General features: G+C 42.8%; 1 protein-coding gene across 4 annotated transcripts in view; it reads right to left on the minus strand.

Annotated features, from left to right (window-relative positions):
- Window positions 1–264: 264 nt before the first annotated feature.
- Window positions 265–22,149, minus strand: part of IWS1 (interacts with SUPT6H, CTD assembly factor 1) — a 46,322-nt gene continuing 24,437 nt past the window's right edge. For 3 of the 4 annotated variants that reach the window (XM_079781780.1, XM_079781778.1, XM_079781779.1), the window contains exons 6-14: window positions 18,973–19,070; window positions 17,744–17,894; window positions 16,352–16,434; window positions 12,720–12,849; window positions 11,735–11,852; window positions 9,797–9,908; window positions 9,226–9,282; window positions 7,938–8,049; window positions 265–627 (exon numbers count right to left, since the gene is read on the minus strand). In XM_079781780.1, the coding sequence (XP_079637906.1) occupies window positions 496–627; window positions 7,938–8,049; window positions 9,226–9,282; window positions 9,797–9,908; window positions 11,735–11,852; window positions 12,720–12,849; window positions 16,352–16,434; window positions 17,744–17,894; window positions 18,973–19,070 (993 nt within the window). In that variant the 3' untranslated portion in view covers window positions 265–495. The other variant, XM_079781781.1, reaches the window with a different exon arrangement.

The raw sequence follows: 22,149 nt of genomic DNA on the forward strand, positions 1-22,149 counted from the left end.
ACTTGACCCACCCTTCAGCCACATACGGGTCACAAGTCACCTCATTAGAATCACAGGTATTGCCATCACCCAGGACACCCAAAGGCTTCCGAAGCTCCTGGTCGGGAACCCAGGACAGAGACCGGGCAAATGCCCTGTTATACGACAGTAGGCAGGCTGAACTCTGAAAGATCACAAACCACTGTCATAGCTAAGATTCTCTTTCACTCACCAAGAACCAATTCTCACCCCACTGATGACTCCTCCCAGACAATGAAGACAGCCTCCCAAAACCAGACTGGCATTTATTGTGAAAGTCTACAGAAGGGGGGCTAGTTATTCCTCTGTACAAAGCCCACACCAATGGTTTTAAATACAACGGAGAGAAAGGCAAGTGCTAGGACAATATTTGATACAAGCTGAACCATTTACAGATACACTAAAAAATTTAAAATACCATCTTTCTCCGAAGAGTCCACTGCGCATTTCCTAGCGCAGGATGGGGACCCAGGAAGGTCACAAAGGCATTTTGTTGCCCTCGATGCTGATTTTCACTGCGTGTGCAGATCGGCTTTTTTTCCTGATGTCTGTGAACTTCCTCATCTGTTTATCCAGTCGACTGATACCCTTCTTGGAGGTCCCCTGAAACTACAAGTGGGATAAAAATTAAAGAGCCATCATTGAAACCCATGACCCTAGTTTAGCTTTCATCTTCGTTTATCTGAAAGTTAGCAGCCAGGAGAGCTCCTCGCTCGGGAATAACCAGACATGCTGTGGTGACTTCCGGAGCAGCAGAGCAAGGGTCCACAGAATGTTAGCAAACACAAGACACTCTCCGTGCAGAGTAACTCTGTCTGTGCCTTACTGGTAAATTTTGTCTCAGTCCATGGAAATTTCCTAGATGAGCGAAAGGAGGAAAAATAGAAACTATAACCCCCCAATTCCATCAGATTACATCTTGCCTATATGCTTTTCCCTTTCAAAGACTGACGTGGAGTTGATCACTTGACAGATGCACCTTCCAACAGTCCTGGCATCAAGAACGATGACCTTCGAGGAAAAGGAGAGTCATCTGCGAAAGAGCTGTGAGTGTGACGGCTGCGGTCAGAGGGTCAGCAAGGCAAACCCCTGAAGCAGAGCTCTGGCTTCACACCCGGGGGACCCCTGCTCTGCTCGGCAGGTTCTGTGACCCTGGCAGGTCACGCCCCGGGCCAGCACTCCTCTCAGGACTGCTGGGAGACGTAAATGAGAAAACACTGTCAGCCAGAAGGAGGGTCTGGCACAGAGCCAATGCTCAAATGTCACCATGACTATTATTACTCCTAGTAGCAATCCATTAGGCTTAGGTTTAACAAGTATATCTGACACAAAAAGAAAAGGAAATTTAGTCAATCCAGGGGGCTTCTTATTTCTTACACCTCTTCCTGCTTGTCCCTTATGTCTAGAGGTTTGGTTATTACTTTTATATTGAAAATATTGTATGTTTTAAAAAGATGTGGTCGTCAAGAAATTGACACCTTTTAGAAGTGCTGAAAAGGCCTGCCCTTCATGTCGAAGATCAGGGTGAACTCTTCTTGCTGACTCTAGGGTCGCCAACAATTCCAACCTCTTAAGAACGTTGAGTGGTTAAAAAGAGATGGGTTTTCCTAATCCCCCCTCCTGCCCATGCTGACTAGTAAGTTACCCATGAAGCTCAAGGCAAAGCTGCTAAAGGAAGGCAGGGCCTGGGAGGCACTCCAGGGTCAGTGCTGGTGTGGGAAGCTCCTGTGTCGGGAGCCTCCCCAGTCGCTATCCCACCTCCCTTGAATAAGAATCATACTGATCATCAACCCTAGATTTTCTAGGAATATCCCAATTCTAAATAGTACTTCATATCAACTTGAACATATGGCACTAATACCGAGTTAGCATACAAATTCGTTATCAGACGAGAAAGAGCTGTGCTACCCTCTCCCTAATGAATACCCCCTTGGGGGAAGAGGGATGGAGGGATGAAGAGAGGGGACTTTTGAACATCAGCCATTTGACCTTGGGGTTTTGTCTTCAGATTCCCTGAAGAGTCCCCAGTATCTGCTCCCTTTCAGACAATGTAACCCGATTTATATACTTGCAGTGAGTCCACACTGGAAGTCTTACCGGCTCAGATCTCTGCCAACTACCCAACTGCCAGCCTAGATTTCTCCTTGCTCACTCCCAGATCTCCTCCACAGTCTGAGCCCCCATCCCAGCGACTGAAATGCCCACACCCACGTCATGCTGATCTACAGCTAGTTACCGCTCGGAAGGCTTGTAGCTGCCAGATGCCTAGTGACCCCAAGCCTGAAATCACACAGAACACTGTAACTAACACACTAAATTCAACAAACTAATCTCTGATCCATCAACTCCACACCACTTCCTTAGGGATAATACAACTGCAATGCACTGGTGAACAGTTTTATCACAGTTTTACCAGTGAAAAACCAAGAGTAGCCTAAAAGATTAGCAAGAGGGGTTTGCTTAAAATAATTATGGTAGCCGAAACTGGTTTGGCTCAGTGGATAGAGCATCGGCCTGCGGACTCAAGGGTCCCAGGTTCGATTCCGGTCAAGGGCATGTACCTTGGTTGCAGGCACATCCCCAGTAGGGGGTGTGCAAGAGGCAGCTGATCGATGTTTCTCTCTCATCGATGTTTCTAACTCTCTATCCCTCTCTCTTCCTCTCTGTAAAAAATCAATAAAATATATTAAAAAAATAATTATGGTAAAACTATATTTAGTGACACAATGTCACTAAAGAATGTTTACTAAAAAGAATTTTTACCATGCAAAGTCAAAGACAAAACCCAACAAGGAATACAATATGATCAAGATTTTGCTTAAGAGTTCAACAACTCAAAACCAGCAATCATGTTTATGTATGCATTTAGAAAAGACCAAAAAGAAGTAACTCAAAATGTTAATGTTAATGTTAAGGTGCAGTGGATTTGAGTAACATTAATTTTATCTGTGCTTTCTCTATTTAAAAGTTTACATAAAAGCATGTATTGCTTTTGTCATTTTAATGTTATTTAAAAGCACTACATGGAATAAACTAACACATAAACATACAATGCAGTGTAGGCTACTGCATTATTTAGGAGGAAAAATCAGAAACTATAGAAGTGACTAAGCAAATTACATATTCACATGATACACTACTATGCAGCCATTATAAATTATAAATCTATAAGGTGATTTAAGGAGAAGTGATCAAAATTATATACAAGCATAATTTTAATTGAAACAGTAATCGAAAAAAGGCAAAAACTACAACCAAGTGCTTTTGAATAGTGAGTGCTTTTTCTCTTCACTACCTCTACACATTTTCTACAATTATAACAAGAAAAAACTAAGGAGAACCAAGATGGCGGCATAGGTAAACACCCGTACTTGCTGTCTCCCACAACCACATCAAAATTACAAAAGATGAACAACTATCATCCAGAACCGCGGGAAAGCTGGCTGAGTGGAAGTACTACAACTAAGAGGTAAAGAAGAAAACGCATGAGACTGGTAGGAGGTGCGGAGGCGTGGAACGGGCTGGCACCCAGGTGTGCTTTTTTAATCGGAAGGGATATACAAGCTCCCGCTTGCTCTGAGCTCCAGTGCTGGGCGAGATTCTGGGGGACCCAGACACATATGGAGAGAAACTGGACTGTCTGCTATTGGGCAGGAATGGGGGAGGGGGTGGCTTTCTTCCAGACGGAGGTGCTCGCAGCGGTAATTGTTCCTGTGCTGGGACCTCCCCGGTGCAGGGCTGACTGGCAGCCATTGCTGTTTGCTCTGCCCTGGAGATTCCCTGAGACCCCGCCCCACCCAAGCTGTGTGCAGCGGCTTTTGCATATGAATGGCCTGTCCTTTCTTAGCCTAAAACCTTCAAAAAAGCTGCAGCTGGGCCAGGGAGCCCCAAAGCTATCAAAAGAAGGCCCAAGGCTAGCACCAGCAGCAGCCTGCCTTGCTTCACAGCTGGACTCCTCTGGGCACTTCTACACCCCATATAAAGAGGAGGAATCTGCAGATCTGTCTGTAGGTCCTGCTGGGTGGCCCCAGGCAGTGGCTGACTTTGCACCTCTCTGGAGGCCCTAGAGCCAGTGTACCCAGTGGTCAGTGTGAGACCATACCAGATTACAACTCTACACATCCATAAGTGACACATTCAAGGGTCAGACTCAGTGAGCACCAAAGCCCCACTGAAGCAAGACCTGCCCCATAAGGGTGTCTCCTGCACAGCAGCTCTTCCAGTGTAGACACAGCTGGTCCCCACAGCCTATTGGCCTGGAGGTCAATTCCTCCCAGTGATACCAACAGCAATCAAGGCTCACCAACAAGACTGTGCACACAGCCCACAAAGTGGTGCACCAAGAGTGTCCACCTCAGGTGACTGGGGAGGCTGAGCCACTGGGCCCTATAGGACACCTACCACACAAAGCCACCCATCAACACAGGGAAGCAGCAAAAATGCGGAAACAAAGAAACAGGTCACAAATGAAAGAAATGGAAGAAAGCAAAATACTGGATATAGAGTTCAAAACCATGGTTATAAGGTTTCTCAAGAATCTTCTAGAAACCTCCGAGGAACTTAGTGAGACCTTCAAGGATTTTAGTGAGAATGCCAAAAAAATGGAAAAGGACCAGTCAGAAATTAAGCATACACTGACTGAAATAAAGAATAATATACAGAGATTCAACAGTAGACTAGAGGATCCCAAGAATTAAGTCAAAGATTTGAAATACGAGGAAGCAAAAACACCCAACCGGAAGAAGAAAAAGAAAAAAGAATCCAAAAAGTTGAAGATAGTGTAAGGAGCCTCTGGGACAACTTCAAGCGTACCAACATCAGAATTACGGGGGTGCCAGAAGAAGAGAGAGAGCAGGATATTGAAAACCTATTTGAAGAAATAATGACAGAAAACTCCCCCTACCTGGTGAAAGAAATAGACTTACCATTCCAGGAAGCGCAGAGAATCCCAAACAAGAGGAATCCAAAGAGGACCACACCAAGACACATCATAATTAAAATGCCAAGGGCAAAAGACAAAGAGAGAATCTTAAAAGCAGCAAGAGAAAAATAGTTAGTTACCTACAAGGGAGCACCCATATGATTGTCAGCTGATTTCTCAACAGACACTATGCAGGTCAGATGGGAGTGGCAAGAAATATACAATGTGATGAATAGCAAGAACCTAAAACCAAGATTACTCGACCCAGCAAAGTTATCATTTAGAATTGAAGGTCAGATAAAGAGCTTCACAGATAAGAAAAAGCTAAAGGAGTTCATCACAACCAAACCAATATTATATGAAATGCTGAAGGGTATTCTTTAAGAAGAGGAAGAAGAAGAAAAAGGTAAAGACAGAAAATATGAACAGCAAAGTGACAACAAATACATACCTATCAACAAGTGAATCTAAAAATCAAATGAATAAAAAATCTGATGAACAGAATAAACTGGCGAAAATAGAATCAGGGGCATGGAAATGGAGCCGAGTGACAATTCTTGGGGGGGGCAGGGAATGTCGGGGGAGTGCAGGAAGAGATTGGACAAAGATCTTATATGCATGTATGCAGTACCTATGGATGCGGACAGTGGAGTGGCGAGGGCCTGGGGTGGAGTGGGAACCAGGTGGAGGGGAGCTATGGGGGGAAGGGCGGGGAAGAGGAACATCTGTAATAATCTGAACAATAAAGATTAAAATAAAATAAATAATAAAAAAAGAAAAGAAAAAACTAAGCTTGAAGCATTTCGGGAGATACATTTAACACACCAAACTATTATCAGTGGTGACTTAGAGGAAGGGCAGGACTTTGGGAACCGTTTATTCTACAGTGTTTAATGTTTATTTATATAATTTCAAAAATAAAAATGACATACAGGAGTGGGTGAAAGTAGGTTTACAGTTGTGAGTACACAAAATAGACTTATTTTTGTATTAGCATTTATCCATTATTGTATTATTTTTCATTTGAACAACTGTAAACCTACTTTTGCCCACACTGGTATAAAACAAACACTTCCATTTGAAAGCCATCGACTCACTCCAATTGTCTTCGTGGACAATGTTTCGTATGAATACTCATTAGTGGTGGTGCAATGTGCGCCCCGAGTGAACATGCAGGAACCCTTCCTGAGCAGGGACACAGCCACATGGCTTAAGGACAATATACTGAAAAGTAAAATGAGACCACCAGCCCCAAAACGTGCATTTTTTTCAAGAGCTCTATAAGCCAGACTCAGGCCTAGATAAATGCCAGCACGTTATGATCTTGGGATTGCTGAGGACAAAGGAAAGGAACTGCACTAGAAGTTCCCTCTCCTCACGCGGGTCACCTGTCTGCTCTAGCAGAGGTTGGGTCACCTCATCCCACCACCTCATCAGCCACAGGGAAGGCAGGACCAGAACCATCAACAACAGCAGACAGGCGCATCCCCCCGGGACGAAAGGCAGGCTTCCAAAGAAGAGGGTCACACAGACTGCTTAAGACATTTCCTCTGCCACATCATAATTCTCCCTCTCACAAAGGCGTGTGCTGGGGAAGAGAAAAATAGGCAAGACAGGGATGAAAAGAGGGAAGAGGCAGTGAGAAAAGGTAAGGTAGGAGTGAAGGGATATCGAGGAGCATGGATATGGATGAAAGGAAAAAGGGAAGGCATTCCAGATGAAGAAGTCCGTGGCCCTGAGCTAGTGCTCTGCTACCCGCTATTTATTCTAACAAATACAAAGTAGGCTTTGTTTCGCCATTAGCTTCTCAACGAAGTCAAGTGGCAGGAAGGTGAGTGTAAATCATGAAGTAGCTGCCAAAGTGGGGTCATGGAGAAGTCACGGGAGGCACCCAGCATCCTCCGACTGTCCAGAACATACTGCGATAAAGGTGCTGTCACTCGCAGAGTGCGGCAGGTCAGAGACCGGCTTTACGAACGTTCCAAAGTCTCTTTCATTTCCAACCACATATCGAATATATAGTCATCAGATTTATCTCTTAAATATTAAGTGTCAGGCTTTATGTGATGAGTCCTCAAAGGCATGTTGCTGAGCCACTGACAGTAGTAAAAGCAGCCACATCCCTCCCACCAAGAAGCTAACTGGCTTATATGCCTGGGACACAGACTACTATGGCCCTAGGCCCTAACAAAAGCCCTTTTAATAAAAATGGGCGCAGTCAAGAAGACCAAAATGCTTCTCAGGGAAGTGATTATCTGTGGGCCTCTAGGGCACCAGTAAAGGAGGAGTCCACTTCCATGCCAATGCCAATTTCCAGATGTTCAGGAAGACCTAAAATGTCACCAAGTGCCTGTGTGGGTCATTATTTCAGAAACTAAAAGTGGACCTGGCCTTGTCTGGTTAAACACACACCCCCACACACGCACGCGCGCGCTTGTCCTCACTTTAGCTACTGACATTCAAGCGCATGCACAGAGCACGCCTCCTTGGGGATACCTCCTGGACACGCTCTGGCAGGGCCAGGCCTACAGGGGCATCCTGTTGCCTTCAATGCTGAACTTGACAGCATGGTGCACTCTGCTGAGTCGTTTCTGCTCGGCAAACCGCCTCTTATGCTTTTCCAATCGGTTTAGGCCCTTTTTAAGAATACCAGGCTAGAAAGAATGGTTGGAATGGAGAATAAAAAAAGATTACTAAAAAGCAATGACGATCACTGAGCAGTATTTACAGTGATGACAGAGGAAGTATCTCCTCTACATATTTCACAACAGAGTTACTTAAAACAGCGGAGAGGAAGGAAAGGGGACACTGCAGCAGCAGGCGAGTTCTGATTCTCCGAGTTAAAAAAAAATGACCGTATCAAAATACGAAGGCTCCAAGATTTGGTTGAAATAAAGGGATAAATAAGGAAAAACTTGACTTGCTAATGCTGCTACATGAACTGAAGTGAAGTAGTCATTGGCAGGAGAGCCACCTTGCTGGTGCCCTGCTTGCTTACCCTGGACGACTCCATTTCCACATTCCACTTGGGCCTGACAACATAGTCCTTGTTGGAGGGCATGGGCACCCTCGCGCGGGCACAGAATCCAGGATCTCCGGGTCTGAGGGCCCTGAGAGAAGAGCATGCTGCTTACGGAGCCAACCACATCTGGGCCCTCCCCTTCAGATAAACGCCCGCTTCAAACCGCCTCCGCCCTCCCAAGGTCACCCCCCGCCCGTCTCAGCTGGCCTCATCATCACTCCGATTTCTGCATGGGCCCCTCAGCTTCCCTCCCAGGGCCTGCTGCCTCCTCTCCCTTAGTGACTGCCATCCTCTCAGCTACTCAGGCTAAAATTCTGGTTGGTGTCTTCAAACCTAGCCAACTCCTCCCCCACTGCGTCACCTACTCCCAGCAACTCTGCCCCTGCAAAGGCTTCTCAACCTTCTGCTTCCCCACAGCCTTCTCAGTTTAGCCATTCACTGCTTTCAGTTACTCCCCTCCAACCCATCCTGCACACACCATCAGCACCCAAATCAAATCTGATGACTTCATGTCCTTGCTCAAAAACTTTCTATGAGAGGAGAAGTGAAAAGTCTTCATCTAGATTTAAAGCTGTTCAAAATTTGGTCCAAATCTACATTTCCAACCTTATCTTCCAGCATCTCAGGCACCACCTACTGCCCAACCACTCCAGTCCAATGGCCATTCCTAAAATAGGCCTTGCACACACTTACCCCACAGCCTTAAGCCCTCCCTTTGTCTATAATCCCTCTAAAAACTTTTTGAGAGCATGGACTATTTTACATTCAATTCTGTATTTCCAGAGCTTAATGCAGAAATCTAGTACATAGCAAGCAGCAATAAAATCTATATTATTATTTTTTTAAGACTATTGCCTTTAAAAAAATTTGATTCGGGAGAGAGGCAGGGAGGTAGAGTTAAGAAACATTGACCCGCTGCCTCCTGCACCCATCCTGACCGGGGATTAAACCCACAAACTGGTTATGTGTCCTGAGGCTGGAAATCAAATCTGCCACCCCTTGGTATATAGGACAACACTGAACCAACCGAGCTACACTGGCCAGGGCTAAAATCTTTACTGAATGAACTATTTCTCAATCTTCCTTATATCCTCCAGAGCACCCAATACAATGCGTTGTGACTATTCAATGAATGTTAAACTGAAAAGTCATCTCTTGTCAATGTGAACATACATCATTTCATTTGCTATTTTTCTTAAAACAAAGCAGCAAACAGAACATTCTCTCTACAGTCCAAGAAAGAAAACTATTGCAAAATTCTTACTTCTCCTCTCCTGTCAGCACCTTTTCCAGGTCTCTTCGGGGCGTCTGACCACCAGCGCTGGGAACAAAGTAATCAGTGAACTATTAGGGATGGTAGAATCTTGTAACTTTACAAGAAAAGAAGAGCAAAGTGGTACATCAAACATAGACCACAAGGAAGCCCTTTACAACGGAAAAGTAATTTTCAATCTTGCATGCCAGGGTTCATTATGGGTGAATGGTGACTGCCATGGATACAACTGTACCCAGTTTACTGATACAAACTGAACCAATATTCTCTTTCTTTCCTAAGAATTTGGAAATGGGACTGGAAAGACAAAGTTTTTTCTGCAAGTGGCCAGGACAAGAAAAGCAACCTCCAGACTGTGGCAGAGTCTGGGAGGGTGTGGGCCTTCACTTACACACTGTCCACAGAAATTAGTGGGTTTTATGAGCAACATGGACACATCAAGCCGAGAGGAAAGACAAAATCCTATCATCTTAGGAGGTTTCCTAATGATCTTACTGACAAAAAAGCTGAATTGCTGTAACAGTAACATTTACTCCACTTCCTCATGCCTGTTCCCTCATACCTGTTCATTCTTCGTCGCTGAGGCATTTGCTCTAGGTCTCTCTGCTCCCTCTCTTCTCTCGTCATTCCTTTGTAATTTGAGGTAAGACCAAATATAGGCCGAGACCATTCATCTGTCACCAGGAAAAGGCAATTATTTAGCCCACAGAGTTGCATTCCTCCTACCATGTCTTGAAATAGCCACACCCTAGTGTTATGCTATATTCTAGGTATTTAGAATATTCTTCCCTTAAAGATACCATTATCTCAGGACCATTCATAGGATAAACGCAGCCTAATACCAACATTACAATTAGCTCCAGTTGATTCAGGAAATTCAGTATAAAAAGGTCATTTAAATCTATAATCACCAGATGTTTGAGAGTAATTCCTGACCCACTTTAACAGTCAACAACAAGTTGTGTTGTCATTTCATAAAGACAGTCTAATTTCTAATTTACTCTATTAAAAAAGAGAAAATCTGGCCCAGCAGGCATGGCTCTATGGTTGAGCATTGACCTATGAACCAGGAGGTCACAGTTCAATTCCTGGTCAGAGCACATGCCTGGGTTGAGGGCTCAATCCCCAGTGGGGGGTGTGCAGGAGGCAGCCGACTAATGATTCCTATCATTGATATTTCTATCTCTTTCTGCCTTCCTCTCTGAAATCAATCAATAAAAATATTTTTTAAAACAGAGAAAAATCTCGAAATTCTTCTACTTTCTCATTCTAAAATAAAGTTCCCTTGGTACTTGTCAAAATGATCTAGATCTTTAAAAATTATATTTTAATAGTGTAGGTTCATTAAATCTAAGAAAGCTGCTAGGATGAACATGAAAAAAAGTACTATAGGCCGACTGTTTAGTTAGTAAAAGTCTAAAGGTGCTTTTATTTTGAAACATGGTGTAGACTATTGTTGCATTTAATATACTATCAAGTGTTGTCAAACTAATAAGAAATCAGAGGAGATGGTCTAAATATCTTTGAAAACTGACCCACCAGCCCCTCCCCTGGATTCAGAATCACTGTGAAAATGAGCAATGAGTATTATTTTTTTAGTGGAAAGGACTTAATCACTGGGAATATTCTGCTTTTCTCAGTCTAGGGCAAAAAGAGGGTCGAGAAAGACTGCACAAAAGCATCAAAAGTTTATTATTTAATAGGTAGTAAATTACAAATTATTAAAACAAGGTAAAAAATATAAAACATTTAAATTTATTAAAAAATTTAAATTTCCCTAAAAAACTTCTGATACTCTTAAACAATTCAATAGAAAAATAATTATTATCTTCAGAAGTAGTTGCTTTTTCAGTCTAGTTTGGAAGTTTAAAAATTCCTTCCCAACATGGAGCACAGCAAGTCAAGGAGAATGATGAAAATGCTCGCTTTTCATTCTTAAAACTGAAGGATTTTAAAAACATTACAGCAACTGATTAGATGAAGGCTTGGAAGCCCATTATAAAAGTAACAATGATAGCAGCAGTGGCTAACATTTCCTGAGGCGTATATATGTGTGTATGTATATCTATGGCTTTCTATATACGCTCTCATCTAATCTTTACAAAAAACCCAAAGCAAGCACACAATTCCCCGTTTTGCAGAGGACACCAGGGCCTGAGCGGAAAGCAGGAGCCTAGGGATGCGCAGTAAGGCAGGTGGCGCATCCAGGACCTGAAACCGGGGAGGACTAATGGCAGGACCAGCATTCCAGCGCCTCTTCACGACCTGCTCTTGGTCCCTGATTAGAAAATGCACATTTTACCTGCTGAACTTACTACTGAATTACACACTTAAATATACTGAGGAGCCTTTTCAGTGTAAAGGGAAAAAGCTGGTACCTATAAGAAGGCACCAAACATTTTTTCTACTCTACTTTATTGATTCATTTTAAATATATATTGGTACAAATGTAGTTACCTTTTATATATCCATAAACACAACAAACACAAAATGTACATACTGATGAGTTTCCCTGCCATGTCCTTGTTGGACCGTGACTCCTTGGGATGTTTGTAGAGATACATCACTGCCCGTCCGATCCCGCTGTGCTTCAGGGTCTCTTGGCTCACACTGGGCAGCTGAGGACATAAGCACATGCGCACAACATTAATCACGCAGAACTGGGTCCTGCCAGTCTATTCTAGAGGAGCCTCTGAGACCTGGCTCATTCACAATAGGGTAAGTAACAAAAACCTCCATTTTCAGGATCTACAGATATTGAACACAAATGTATTCTGTGTTCACATCTCGAGTTGAGAGTTCAGTATTAGTGCTGCGTCCAAGTAAAACTTAACAACGGGAGAAAATGTGAACTACGCATACTCAGAGGTTAACAGTTTAACACAAGATGCAGCACCGGCCCAGAATCAAATAGACCTAAGTCTGGACCCAAGCACAGCCATCTGAGAGCAATGTGACCTTGGACAAGTCATTTAACTTCTCTGAGTCTTAACTTCCTCATCTGTAAAATGGAGACAATACACCCACCTTGCAGGTTTGCTGTGAGGAATAAGAACACCTAGCACATAGGAGGGTTCTCGAGAATTCCCTTAGAAGTCAAGTCGCTTGCCCAAGGTGTCACGGCGATGTAAAAGCGGCCAGCTGGATTCCAATGCAGGCTTACCTGACGCTGAAGTTGGTGTTTTTTTACTTCGTTCCTCCCCCAAACATGCCCACTACTGTACTACTCTACACAGAAACCACAGCTACTCCAGGATCTCTTTCCTTCAATGCCAGAGGCACATAAAGTTTATCAGGGCCTACTTCATTTATGCTCATTTTATTTTGCTATGTTCCTAAAAAACACACTGAAGAAAACCCTTCTTCTGGCAGGCTATGGCAGAGAGAATATATAAATACCAGGTAATATAAATACAGAGACTGCAATAACACAAGACACATTAAATAATTAACGACGCGTGAACAACTAGATCACTGCCTCTAACCTCTTGTAGAATCTTCAGCAGCTCCTCTCGGATCTTTAGTGCTGGCAAGCTCCTATCCGGGAGAGGCGAGAGCCACTCTTTGATGGCAGACATCACACCACTGTCAATGAATGTTTCTTTAAGGTCCTGCCTGCAATAAGAATTAAATAAAAAAGTCATGTCTGTATATGTTGGTTCTACTATAGCTCCCTTTGGATTTTCTTATGTATTTAGTGATGCTTCCAAAGCCCCCTCCCAGAGTTAGCCTGCACTCTTGTTTACGCCCCTCTCCGCAGGTCTCAGAGCAACAGGACATTTAGATCCTATTTTCACAAGCACACTTGACAGGCTAAGATGGTTTGTTTAAAACAAAACAAACCCAAATTACACAAGTCAGGTTAATGTTAATATAAATGGTACAGACAGTAAGGATAATGAGCTCCAATTATTACAACTATAAAATTAATGCTTAATCTGCCAGGACAGTGATTCTAAAACTGTTTTGGGTGAAAGAAAACTCAGAATTATGCAAGATACCAGGGAGAAAAGCATTTGCTTAGCAGGAAAAAATTGCCAATGAATTACTGACATTTAAATTTCATTTTATGTACTAGAATCAATTATGTTAATATACAACATGACAATATCAGAGGTAGCAATTTTCTAGTAGAAAGTCCTAGACCATGCTATTGGTGCACTGGTGTGCATTTCTCTACAGCCATCAAAGAGTAGGCTATGGCTGGGTTCAAGGTGAAATCAAAATTGTTCACGCATCGCCCTGGCTGGTTTGGCTCAGTGGATAGAGTGTCAGCCTGTGGACTGAAGGTTCCTGGGTTCGATTCCAGCCAAGGTCACATGCCCAGGTTGTGGGCTCAATCCTCATTGGGGAGTGTGCAGGAAGCAGCTGATCAATGATTCTCTCTCATCACTGATGTTTCTATCTCTCTCTCCCTTGCTCTTCCTCTCTGAAATCAATAAAAAATATATTTAAAAAAATTATTCAGGCACCTGAACAAAACAATGAAAGACCATGGTAACAATGATTCATCAAGAAAGGACCCGGCAGAGAAACCAAGATGGCGGCATAGGTAAGCACCTAAACTGCTGCCTCGCACAGCAATTTCAAAACTACAACTAAAAGACAGAACGGACACCATCCAGAACCACAGGAAAGCTGGCTGAGTGGAAATTCTACAACTAGAAGGAAAGAGAAAAGCTCACGGAGAATCAGAGGAGCTGCAAAGAGCTGAGATACGGAGACACGTGCGCAGAGAGGAAGGGCAGCTGAGTGTCTGGCTGGCTTTCTCTGGCGGGAGGGGGAAGGAAGCTCCCGACAGCACTGAACCCCAATTCCGACTGCACTGAACCCCAGTTCCGGCCGAAACCCCGTGGACCCGGGCTCATACGGGGGGAGTCTGGACTGTCAGGTAGAGAGAAAGGCACTCGGAGACTCGGGGGAGCCGCGGCGGGCAGGGGTCTGGAGGCGTGCGAGAGAGTGCATGCAGAGAATCCTGACTGTGGAGGTTGCCGCAGGCTTTCCCTAATGGAAGGGAGTCGGAAGCTCCTGACTGCACTGAACCCCAGTTCTGGGCGAGCCGCTGGGGACCCACGCTATTACAGGGGAATCTGGACTGTCAGGCGGAAACTCAGGGGAGCTGCGGAAGGCAGAGGTCTGGAGGCACGCGCGCAAGGGCAGGGCTGGGGAAGCCAAGACTGTCTGCTCAGCCCGGAGACTCCGCCCCATCCAAGCTGAGTACAGAGGCTTTTGCCATTTTGCAAGTCTGGTCCTATTAGGCTGTCTCCAGCACAGAAGGTCTCCCAGCGTAGACACAGCTGATCCTCACGGCCAGTTGGCCTGGAGGTCAATTCCTCCCAGTGATACCAACAACAATCAAGACTTAACTACAACAAGGCTGTACACACAGTCCACAAAGGGGTGCACCAAGAGTGTCCACCTCAAGTAACTGGGGAGGCCGACCCACTGGGCCATATAGGACACCTAGCACACAAAGCCACTCTATCAACTCAGGGAAGCAGCCAAAATGTGGAGACAAAAAAAACAGATTACAAACGAAAGAAATGGAGGAAAACAAACAACTGGATATAGAATTCAAAACCACGGTTATTAGGTTTTTCAAGAATTTCCTAGAAAAGGCCGATAAATTTAGCGAGACGTTGAGAATATCAAAAAGGGCCAACTAGAAATTAAACATACACTGACTGAAATAAACAATATTATACAAAGACCCAACAGCAGACTAGAGGAATGCAAGAATCAAGTCAAAGATTTGAAATACAAAGAAGCAAAAAACACTCAACCGGAAAAGCAAAAAGCAAAAAGAATCCAAAAAGTTGAAGATAGTGTGAGGAGCCTCTGGGACAACTTCAAGCATACCAACATCAGAATTATGGGGGTGCCAGAAGAAGAGAGAGAGAGCAAGACACTGAAAACCTATCCTAAGAAATAATGACTGAAAACTTCCCCACCTGGTGAAAGAAATAGACTTACAAGTCCAGGAAGCGCACAGAACCCCAAACAAAAGGAATCCAAAGAGGACCACACCAAGACACATCATAATTAAAATGCCAAGAGCAAAAGACAAAGAGAGAATCTTAAAAGCAGCAAGAGAAAAGCAGTTAGTTACCTACAAGGGAGCACCCATACAATTGTCAGCTGATTTCTCAACAGAAACTATGCAGGCCAGAAGGGAGTGGCCAGAAATATTCAAAGTAATGAATAGCAAGAACCTACAACCAAGATTACTCTACCCAGCAAAGTTATCATTCAGAATGGAAGGTCAGATTAAGAGCTTCACAGACAAGAAAAAGCTAAAGGAGTTCATCACCACCAAACCAGTATTATATGAAATGCTGAGTATTTTTTAAGAAGAGGACGAAGAAAAAAGTAAAGATAAAAATTATGAACAACAAATACGTATCTATCAACAAGTGAACCTAAAAATCAAGTGAATTAAAAATCTGAGGAACAGAATAAACTGGTGAATATAATAGAACCAGGGGCATAGAAAGGGAGTGGACTGATAATTCTCAGGGGGAAAGGGGTATGGGGGGTGTGGGAAGAGACTGGACAAAAATCATACACCTGTGGATGAGGACAGTGTGGGGGGAGGTAAGGGTAGAGGGTGGGGTGGGAACCAGGTGGAGGGGAGCTATGGGGGGAAAAAGAAGAAACAATTGTAATAATCTGAACAATAAAGATTTACTAAATTAAAAAAAAAATAAAAAAGAAAGGACCCTAATTCCAGAAGTACCAATGACATAGTTCATGACAGAACAGGCCACATCAGCCTTGTACGATATGTGCTTCCCTCTTCCGTAATTTGCTCTGTTCTCACTCACACTCGGGAAACAGATGTCAATTTACCAGATTGAAAACTGTCTATAAAGAACAATATTAGTGGTTTCCAAGTTTTTCTTTCATTAATATCAGTTTGCTATCTGTTCTGTTTGCATCAGGAATCAAGGTTTAAAAGAAATTTGTAAGAAGGTAACGTAACTTAGGAAATTCTATTCATTATTGTTCTATGAATTGACAGAAGGCAATCATTCTTTAATATCTCAGGAACACCAATACATAGTTTGACTATCATTCCATTAAAAGGAAAAGACTTTTTCAATAAAACAATACTTACTTCTTAAGGTGCATAACCACAGTAGGTAATAATGTTAATTTTTTCAGTGCTGGCTTCTTTTGATTGTTCAACTGTCTGTCTTCCTATCCAGGAAGAAAAAGATTAAAAAAATAATAAAGAAATAAAGCCATTGTTAATAATGAATTTCAACCACTATACTAGTAATTTAGAGTCTAAAATAAAGCAGCAATTTCCCTATACTTTTTCCTACAAGAAAGAAAAATTAAGTTAAAAATTGACTTTTGTCCTAACTGGTTTGGCTCAGTGGATAGAGCGTCAGCCTGTGGACTGAAGGATCCCAGGTTTGATTCCGATCAAGGACATGTACCTTGGTTACGGGCACATCCCCAGGGGGGAGTGTTCAGGAGGCAGCTGATGGATGTTTCTCTCTCATCAATGTTTCTAACTCTCTATCCCTCTCCCTTCCTCTCTGTAAAAAATCAATAAAATATATTTTTTTAAAATTGACTTTTGTGTATAGCCCCAAATTTTGTATCTGTCCATGTCAATCAAACCCATAAAGCCATTAAAATAGCTTTAACAATTACAAATTGAGAAAACAATTTTAATTCAAAATACTGGCATAATTGTAAAGTTTTCAGAGTTCATGTAAGGCACAAAATTATACCTGGGAAAATTTGGTTTATCATCAGAAATAATTTTCCAGCTGAGAGGTTTGTATAATAATGGGATGTTTTAAGGAGAATTTCAGTCTTTACTTGGGCAAAAAATGCCCAATTTCGAATTCCACAACAGAAAACAAAATAATATACTCCTGTTATGTACAGTTGAACAACTAAACACACATGGTCAGTCTTATTTTAGCTATTTCTCTAGCTACTTCCCCTCAACCTTGAATTATTTCAAAACAAATCCTAGACATGTATCATTGAATGCATTAATACTTCAGGAAGTGTTTCCAAAAGATCAGCACTGTTTTTAAACATAATACTTGGTCAATTGAAAAAACTAGGGCAGAATTTTAAAGCACAATGAGTTAAATGCAATCTCTTAATCAGAGGCAAAAGAATGACATGGGTTTATAACAAAATAAACATGAGTTTATGACTTTTTATATGTGAAGAAAAATTAAACTTTGTGGCAAACCAGCCAAACTGGAGAGAAAATCATTCCCCCATAAAATTAGCAAAGCCAGTAGGCTGAAAAGGCGCATTTTACTTAATACTTCCGTCTTTTCACTTTTTCTAAACATGTTACTAAAAAATTAAAAATTTTTCTGTGCTTAAAGTTTAGAATAGTAAGTGCTTTATTACAAAATACAAAGTGTCTTAAATGTAGTGTAAGCAAGGGCTAAGCTAAAAAACAAACCAACCAAAAGCCACAGAACCAATTAAGTGGGAGAAAGATTAAGCTGGAAGTGAGCCAACTCACCTCAGCAGCTTCATTCATCTTGACGATCATGGCGCTCACCACATCGTCTGCATCACTAATAAAAGTACCACCATCACGATTACGTCTGCGCTTACCGCTCATGCTCTTTTTCCGCTGCAACATCATCTCAAAATCCGACAGAAAGTCCATACTAAGCAGTAACACAAAAATCAAGTGATATACAAACTGCCTTTTAAAACACATTTCCTTTGATCATAGTTAAGAACCAAATTTCTTAATTGTAATTCAATGGAGAATTCTCTTAAAGTATTACAAGTACTTATAACTTGCCTTTACAAGAGCATGTGACCCTGGGTTGTATGTTCAACCTCTATACTACCCCAATTGTTACACACTAAGCTTTCCACACACTATGTTAACACTTGCATGGATCAGCTGGAGAAAGAACATTTCAAATGCCAAGTTCTCGTTCAGGGGGTAGTGCCTGCAATTCCATGGTTCCGCTATTGCTGCACTGCCTTTTGGGGAGATACAGTAGTGTTCACTCCTTTGGGTGTTTTGTCTTCTACGCATGAGTAGAAAGAAAGAAAAGAAACCGCTGCTTTTCAGTGGTACAGCTCAAAATGTAAGGTCACTGAGATCAAGGTGGACATCTACAGACTTGCCGAGAGCTCAAAGCTGTAGGGCTTTCACCTGAATCCTTGCCCTCAAAGAGGAGTGAACCTGCTCTCTGCCACTGTCAGGTAAATGAGATGCGACTTAGGTGATGATTTCCAAAGGCATTCCCAAGCCCCGTCAGCGTGTCACAGGAGTAAAAGGGGAATACTTTTGAAGCATCATCTTTACAGCTGTAAGCAACAGCTAATGAGTCATTCCATGTTGGGCTTGTTCCGGACAGATGGACAGAAGTGTGTGAAATACAATCAAGTGATAATTTGCAATTACGACTTCAGCGTTATTTCCATCAGGACCCCAAAATCAACTTTCCTTCTAAAAGCACATTTTTTGGAAGCGCTTACGTGGTGAGATATAAATGAAGAGCCTGGCACCATAAAACTCCACAAACTACAACAGCTGGGCACAGGCAAAACTAACAAGAGCAGTAGTTTATGGACAGCACTGTAGACAGAGAGACAGAGGGAGGAAAATGGAACAGATTCCTTCCTCTACCTAATCAGAAGCCAACGCAAGAAAAAAACGAAGCTTGTTAGCCTTTACCTTCATTTTTATAGTCTCTTTAAAAAATTCCTTTTAAATGAAAGACTTACTGTTTTCCTCTCTTTATGTTATCATCAGAATCTGAATCGTCAGCTTCTTTTACCTGTGTTTCACTTTTTTCTTCTTCCAAATCTTCTTGGTTAAAACCCTAAAAGCAGGGTAAATTAGCCAGTTATCACAACCACATTACAGATTTCCTTCTGTGTAACTGCTCTTACTTTTCTTGTACTTTCACTGCAATACATTCACAAAGAATGAAAATTAAGTAGGTATCAAAAGGTATATAGCAAAAAAGCTCCCTCCCACCCTAGCCACTAGTGTTACTACGCTTTCTTGTGTCTCCTTCCAGTTATATTATAGTCATTTAAACAAGCACTTCTACACGTTATATTTACCCCTTTTATTATACAAACTAGAGTCCAGGTGCATGAAAATTCATGCACTGGAGGGGGGATCCCTCAGCCCAGCCTGCCCCCTCTCACAGTCTGGGAGCCCTCCGGGCTGGGAGGCGACCCGGTGATCAGGGGAAAGCAATGCCCCCATCACCCCTCTGCTGCTGCCACTGCCGGCAGCACAAGCCTTGTCCAGCCCTGGTTACCTAAGCCTTGGGTGGCCCTGGGAGGCCGGGCAGCCGCCATCCAAGGCTTGCGTGAGCCACGGGCCGGCCCTGGGTGGCTGGGGGGCTAAGGGAACTGGGGGACTCTGGAGGCAGGCACACGGAGCAGCCGGACCTGCGTGGGGGCGGGCCCAGCCGTGCTGTGCGCCTTCTACCCATCTTTGAGGGCATGGCAGTCAATTAGCATATTCCCTCCTTATTGGCTGTGGGCGCCGCCATCTTTGTGAGGTTGTGACAGTCAATTACCATATTCCCTCTTTATTAGATAGGATGGCAGCATACCACACACACTAGGTACAGTATATCGCCATGCACTTTCCACATCGTATATAATAAAAGCCTAATTGTCCCCTCAACTGGGAGTTTGACCACTTGCTATGGCATGCGCTGACCACCATGGGTGATACGGAACACAGCGGGTGTCGGTGAGGAGGCGCTGGCAGCGGGCAGCAGTGGAGGCGCAGCCATTCCCAATGGGCTTCCGGGTGAGCCGGGCCACAGCTGCTGGGACTGCAGGGGCCGGTCAGGCTCCCTGTGGGTTCGCGCAGGAGCCGGTCTGCAAGGTCGGCCGGGAGAATGTGCCCTGCCTGCCCAGCTTCCGTGCGGAGCCACCAGGCAGCCCAGAGGCCCATGCTGCGCTCTTCCACACCAGACACTCACGTTTCTAGCGCCGGTCAGGCCTAGGGACCGCACCTGTGCATGAATTTCGTGCACTGGGCCTCTAGTATAATAAAATCTGGAGACCAAGTCCTATCAGCATAAAGCATCCTCCTTCTTTTGAAGGCTTGGCTATTTCACCACATGACTGTAACCATAATTTGTTTATACATTTCCCTACTGACATTTAGATATGTGTGTTTGAAATTTTGAGAAATATTTGCCAAACTGTCTTCCATAGAGGTTATGCCAATAAACTCTCTTTCCAGTGTCATCTTCATAGGTGATCAAACACTGATATTTCCCAATCTCTGAACAAAAAACAAAGGCATCTATGTAGCTTTCTTTGCATTCTGTTATGAGTAAGGCTGGGCTTTTTTTTTTTTTCATGTTTAAAAGCCATTTGTAATTCTATGTGAACTCTCAACATCCTCTGCTATTTTACCTTGGATCTTTGCCTAATTGGTATGAAAAACCTCTTTAAAAATTAGCTCTCTTTAAGTGACAGGAACTGCAGAACCAATACAGTTTGCTTTTGTTTATGGTAATGTTTTCCAGGCATGATTTTTTATGATCAGATGTGTTGTTGTTTTTACTAGGCACGATTCTTTATGTAATTGAAATAAATGATCAATCTCTGCTTTATAGCTTCTAACTCTTAGGCCATATCTAGCAAGGACTTCCCAATGCCTGTTGGGTCGTATATTTTTCTCAATGAAATGAGTCTACAGCAAAGTTGACATTAACTCTCCAAACTAGAGAAACATATCTTATTCTTGTACAATGCTGTTTAACCAAGTATAAGCTCCATGAGGGCAATTTACAAACAACCTTTTGCAGAGAGGCTCTCAAATACTTGCTGACTCATCTAGTTTCACTCTCTTTTGCTTTAGTAATAAAAGTACTGATTTCTTTTGTAACCCAAGAACTATTTAACAAGGAAGTTTTAAATTTCTGGGTGGCAAGGGTGTTTTGGTTGCTATTTTTATTATTAATTTTCAGTTTCACTGCATTGCAATTCAGAAAATGTTGTCTATACTTTGTACTTTTTGCAAAAGCTTGATTTTAAAATTTATATAAAAATGCAAACCAAGAAAAGTCAAGTCAATCTTGAAAAGTAACAACCTTTGAGGACATAACCAACTAAATATAAAAAGACACTGCAGACACATAGTGGATAATATATACAGACACTTGATTTATGACAAAAATGGCATTATACAGTAGTGGGAACAAGTGAGCTAGGTCAACTGAATATTCCAAATGGGGGAAAATCTTGACTCTATCTCATACCTACGACACAAAAACCTGACTGTACAAGTAAATGTGAAAGATGAAACAATCAAGCTTCTAGAGAATAACTCAGGAGAATATTTTTATAACCTTGGGGACAAGCAAAAATTTTCTTAGAATTAAAAAGCTTTCAACATAAAGGAAAGGATAGGTAAAGTTGATTTATATTAAAACTAGAAGCCCGATGCACGAAGATTCATGCAAGAATGGGCCTTCCTTTCCCTGTCTGCTGGCACCGCCTTTCCGCTCCGGCCCTGCCTTCCCACACTGCCCAGAGGCCCTGAGTGGCTGGGGCGGTGCAGAATGCCTGCGTCCCGCCCCGCCCTGCCCACTCAGCACCTGTGTATGCAAATTAACCCAACATCTTTGTTGGGTTAATTTGCATACTCACTCCTGATTGGCTGGTGGGCATCACAAAGGTATGGTCAATTAGTATGTTACTCTTTTATTAGGCAGATTAAGAAGTTCTGTTCCTCAAGACTCCACCAAGAAAGTAAAAAGACAAGCCACAGAATAGAAGAAATTTTTAAGTTTTATAATCACCAAAGGATTTTTATCCAGATTATATATAGAGAGAAAAACTCTTCTGCAGTTTTTTGGTCTGCTTATTCTTTCAGTTACATTAAAACATAGATTATACATCTGTCATTTCTCTTTGCAG

Source organism: Cnephaeus nilssonii, assembly GCF_951640355.1.
Source record: "Cnephaeus nilssonii genome assembly, chromosome: 10".
In the NCBI taxonomy this organism is placed as follows: Eukaryota; Metazoa; Chordata; class Mammalia; order Chiroptera; family Vespertilionidae; genus Cnephaeus; species Cnephaeus nilssonii.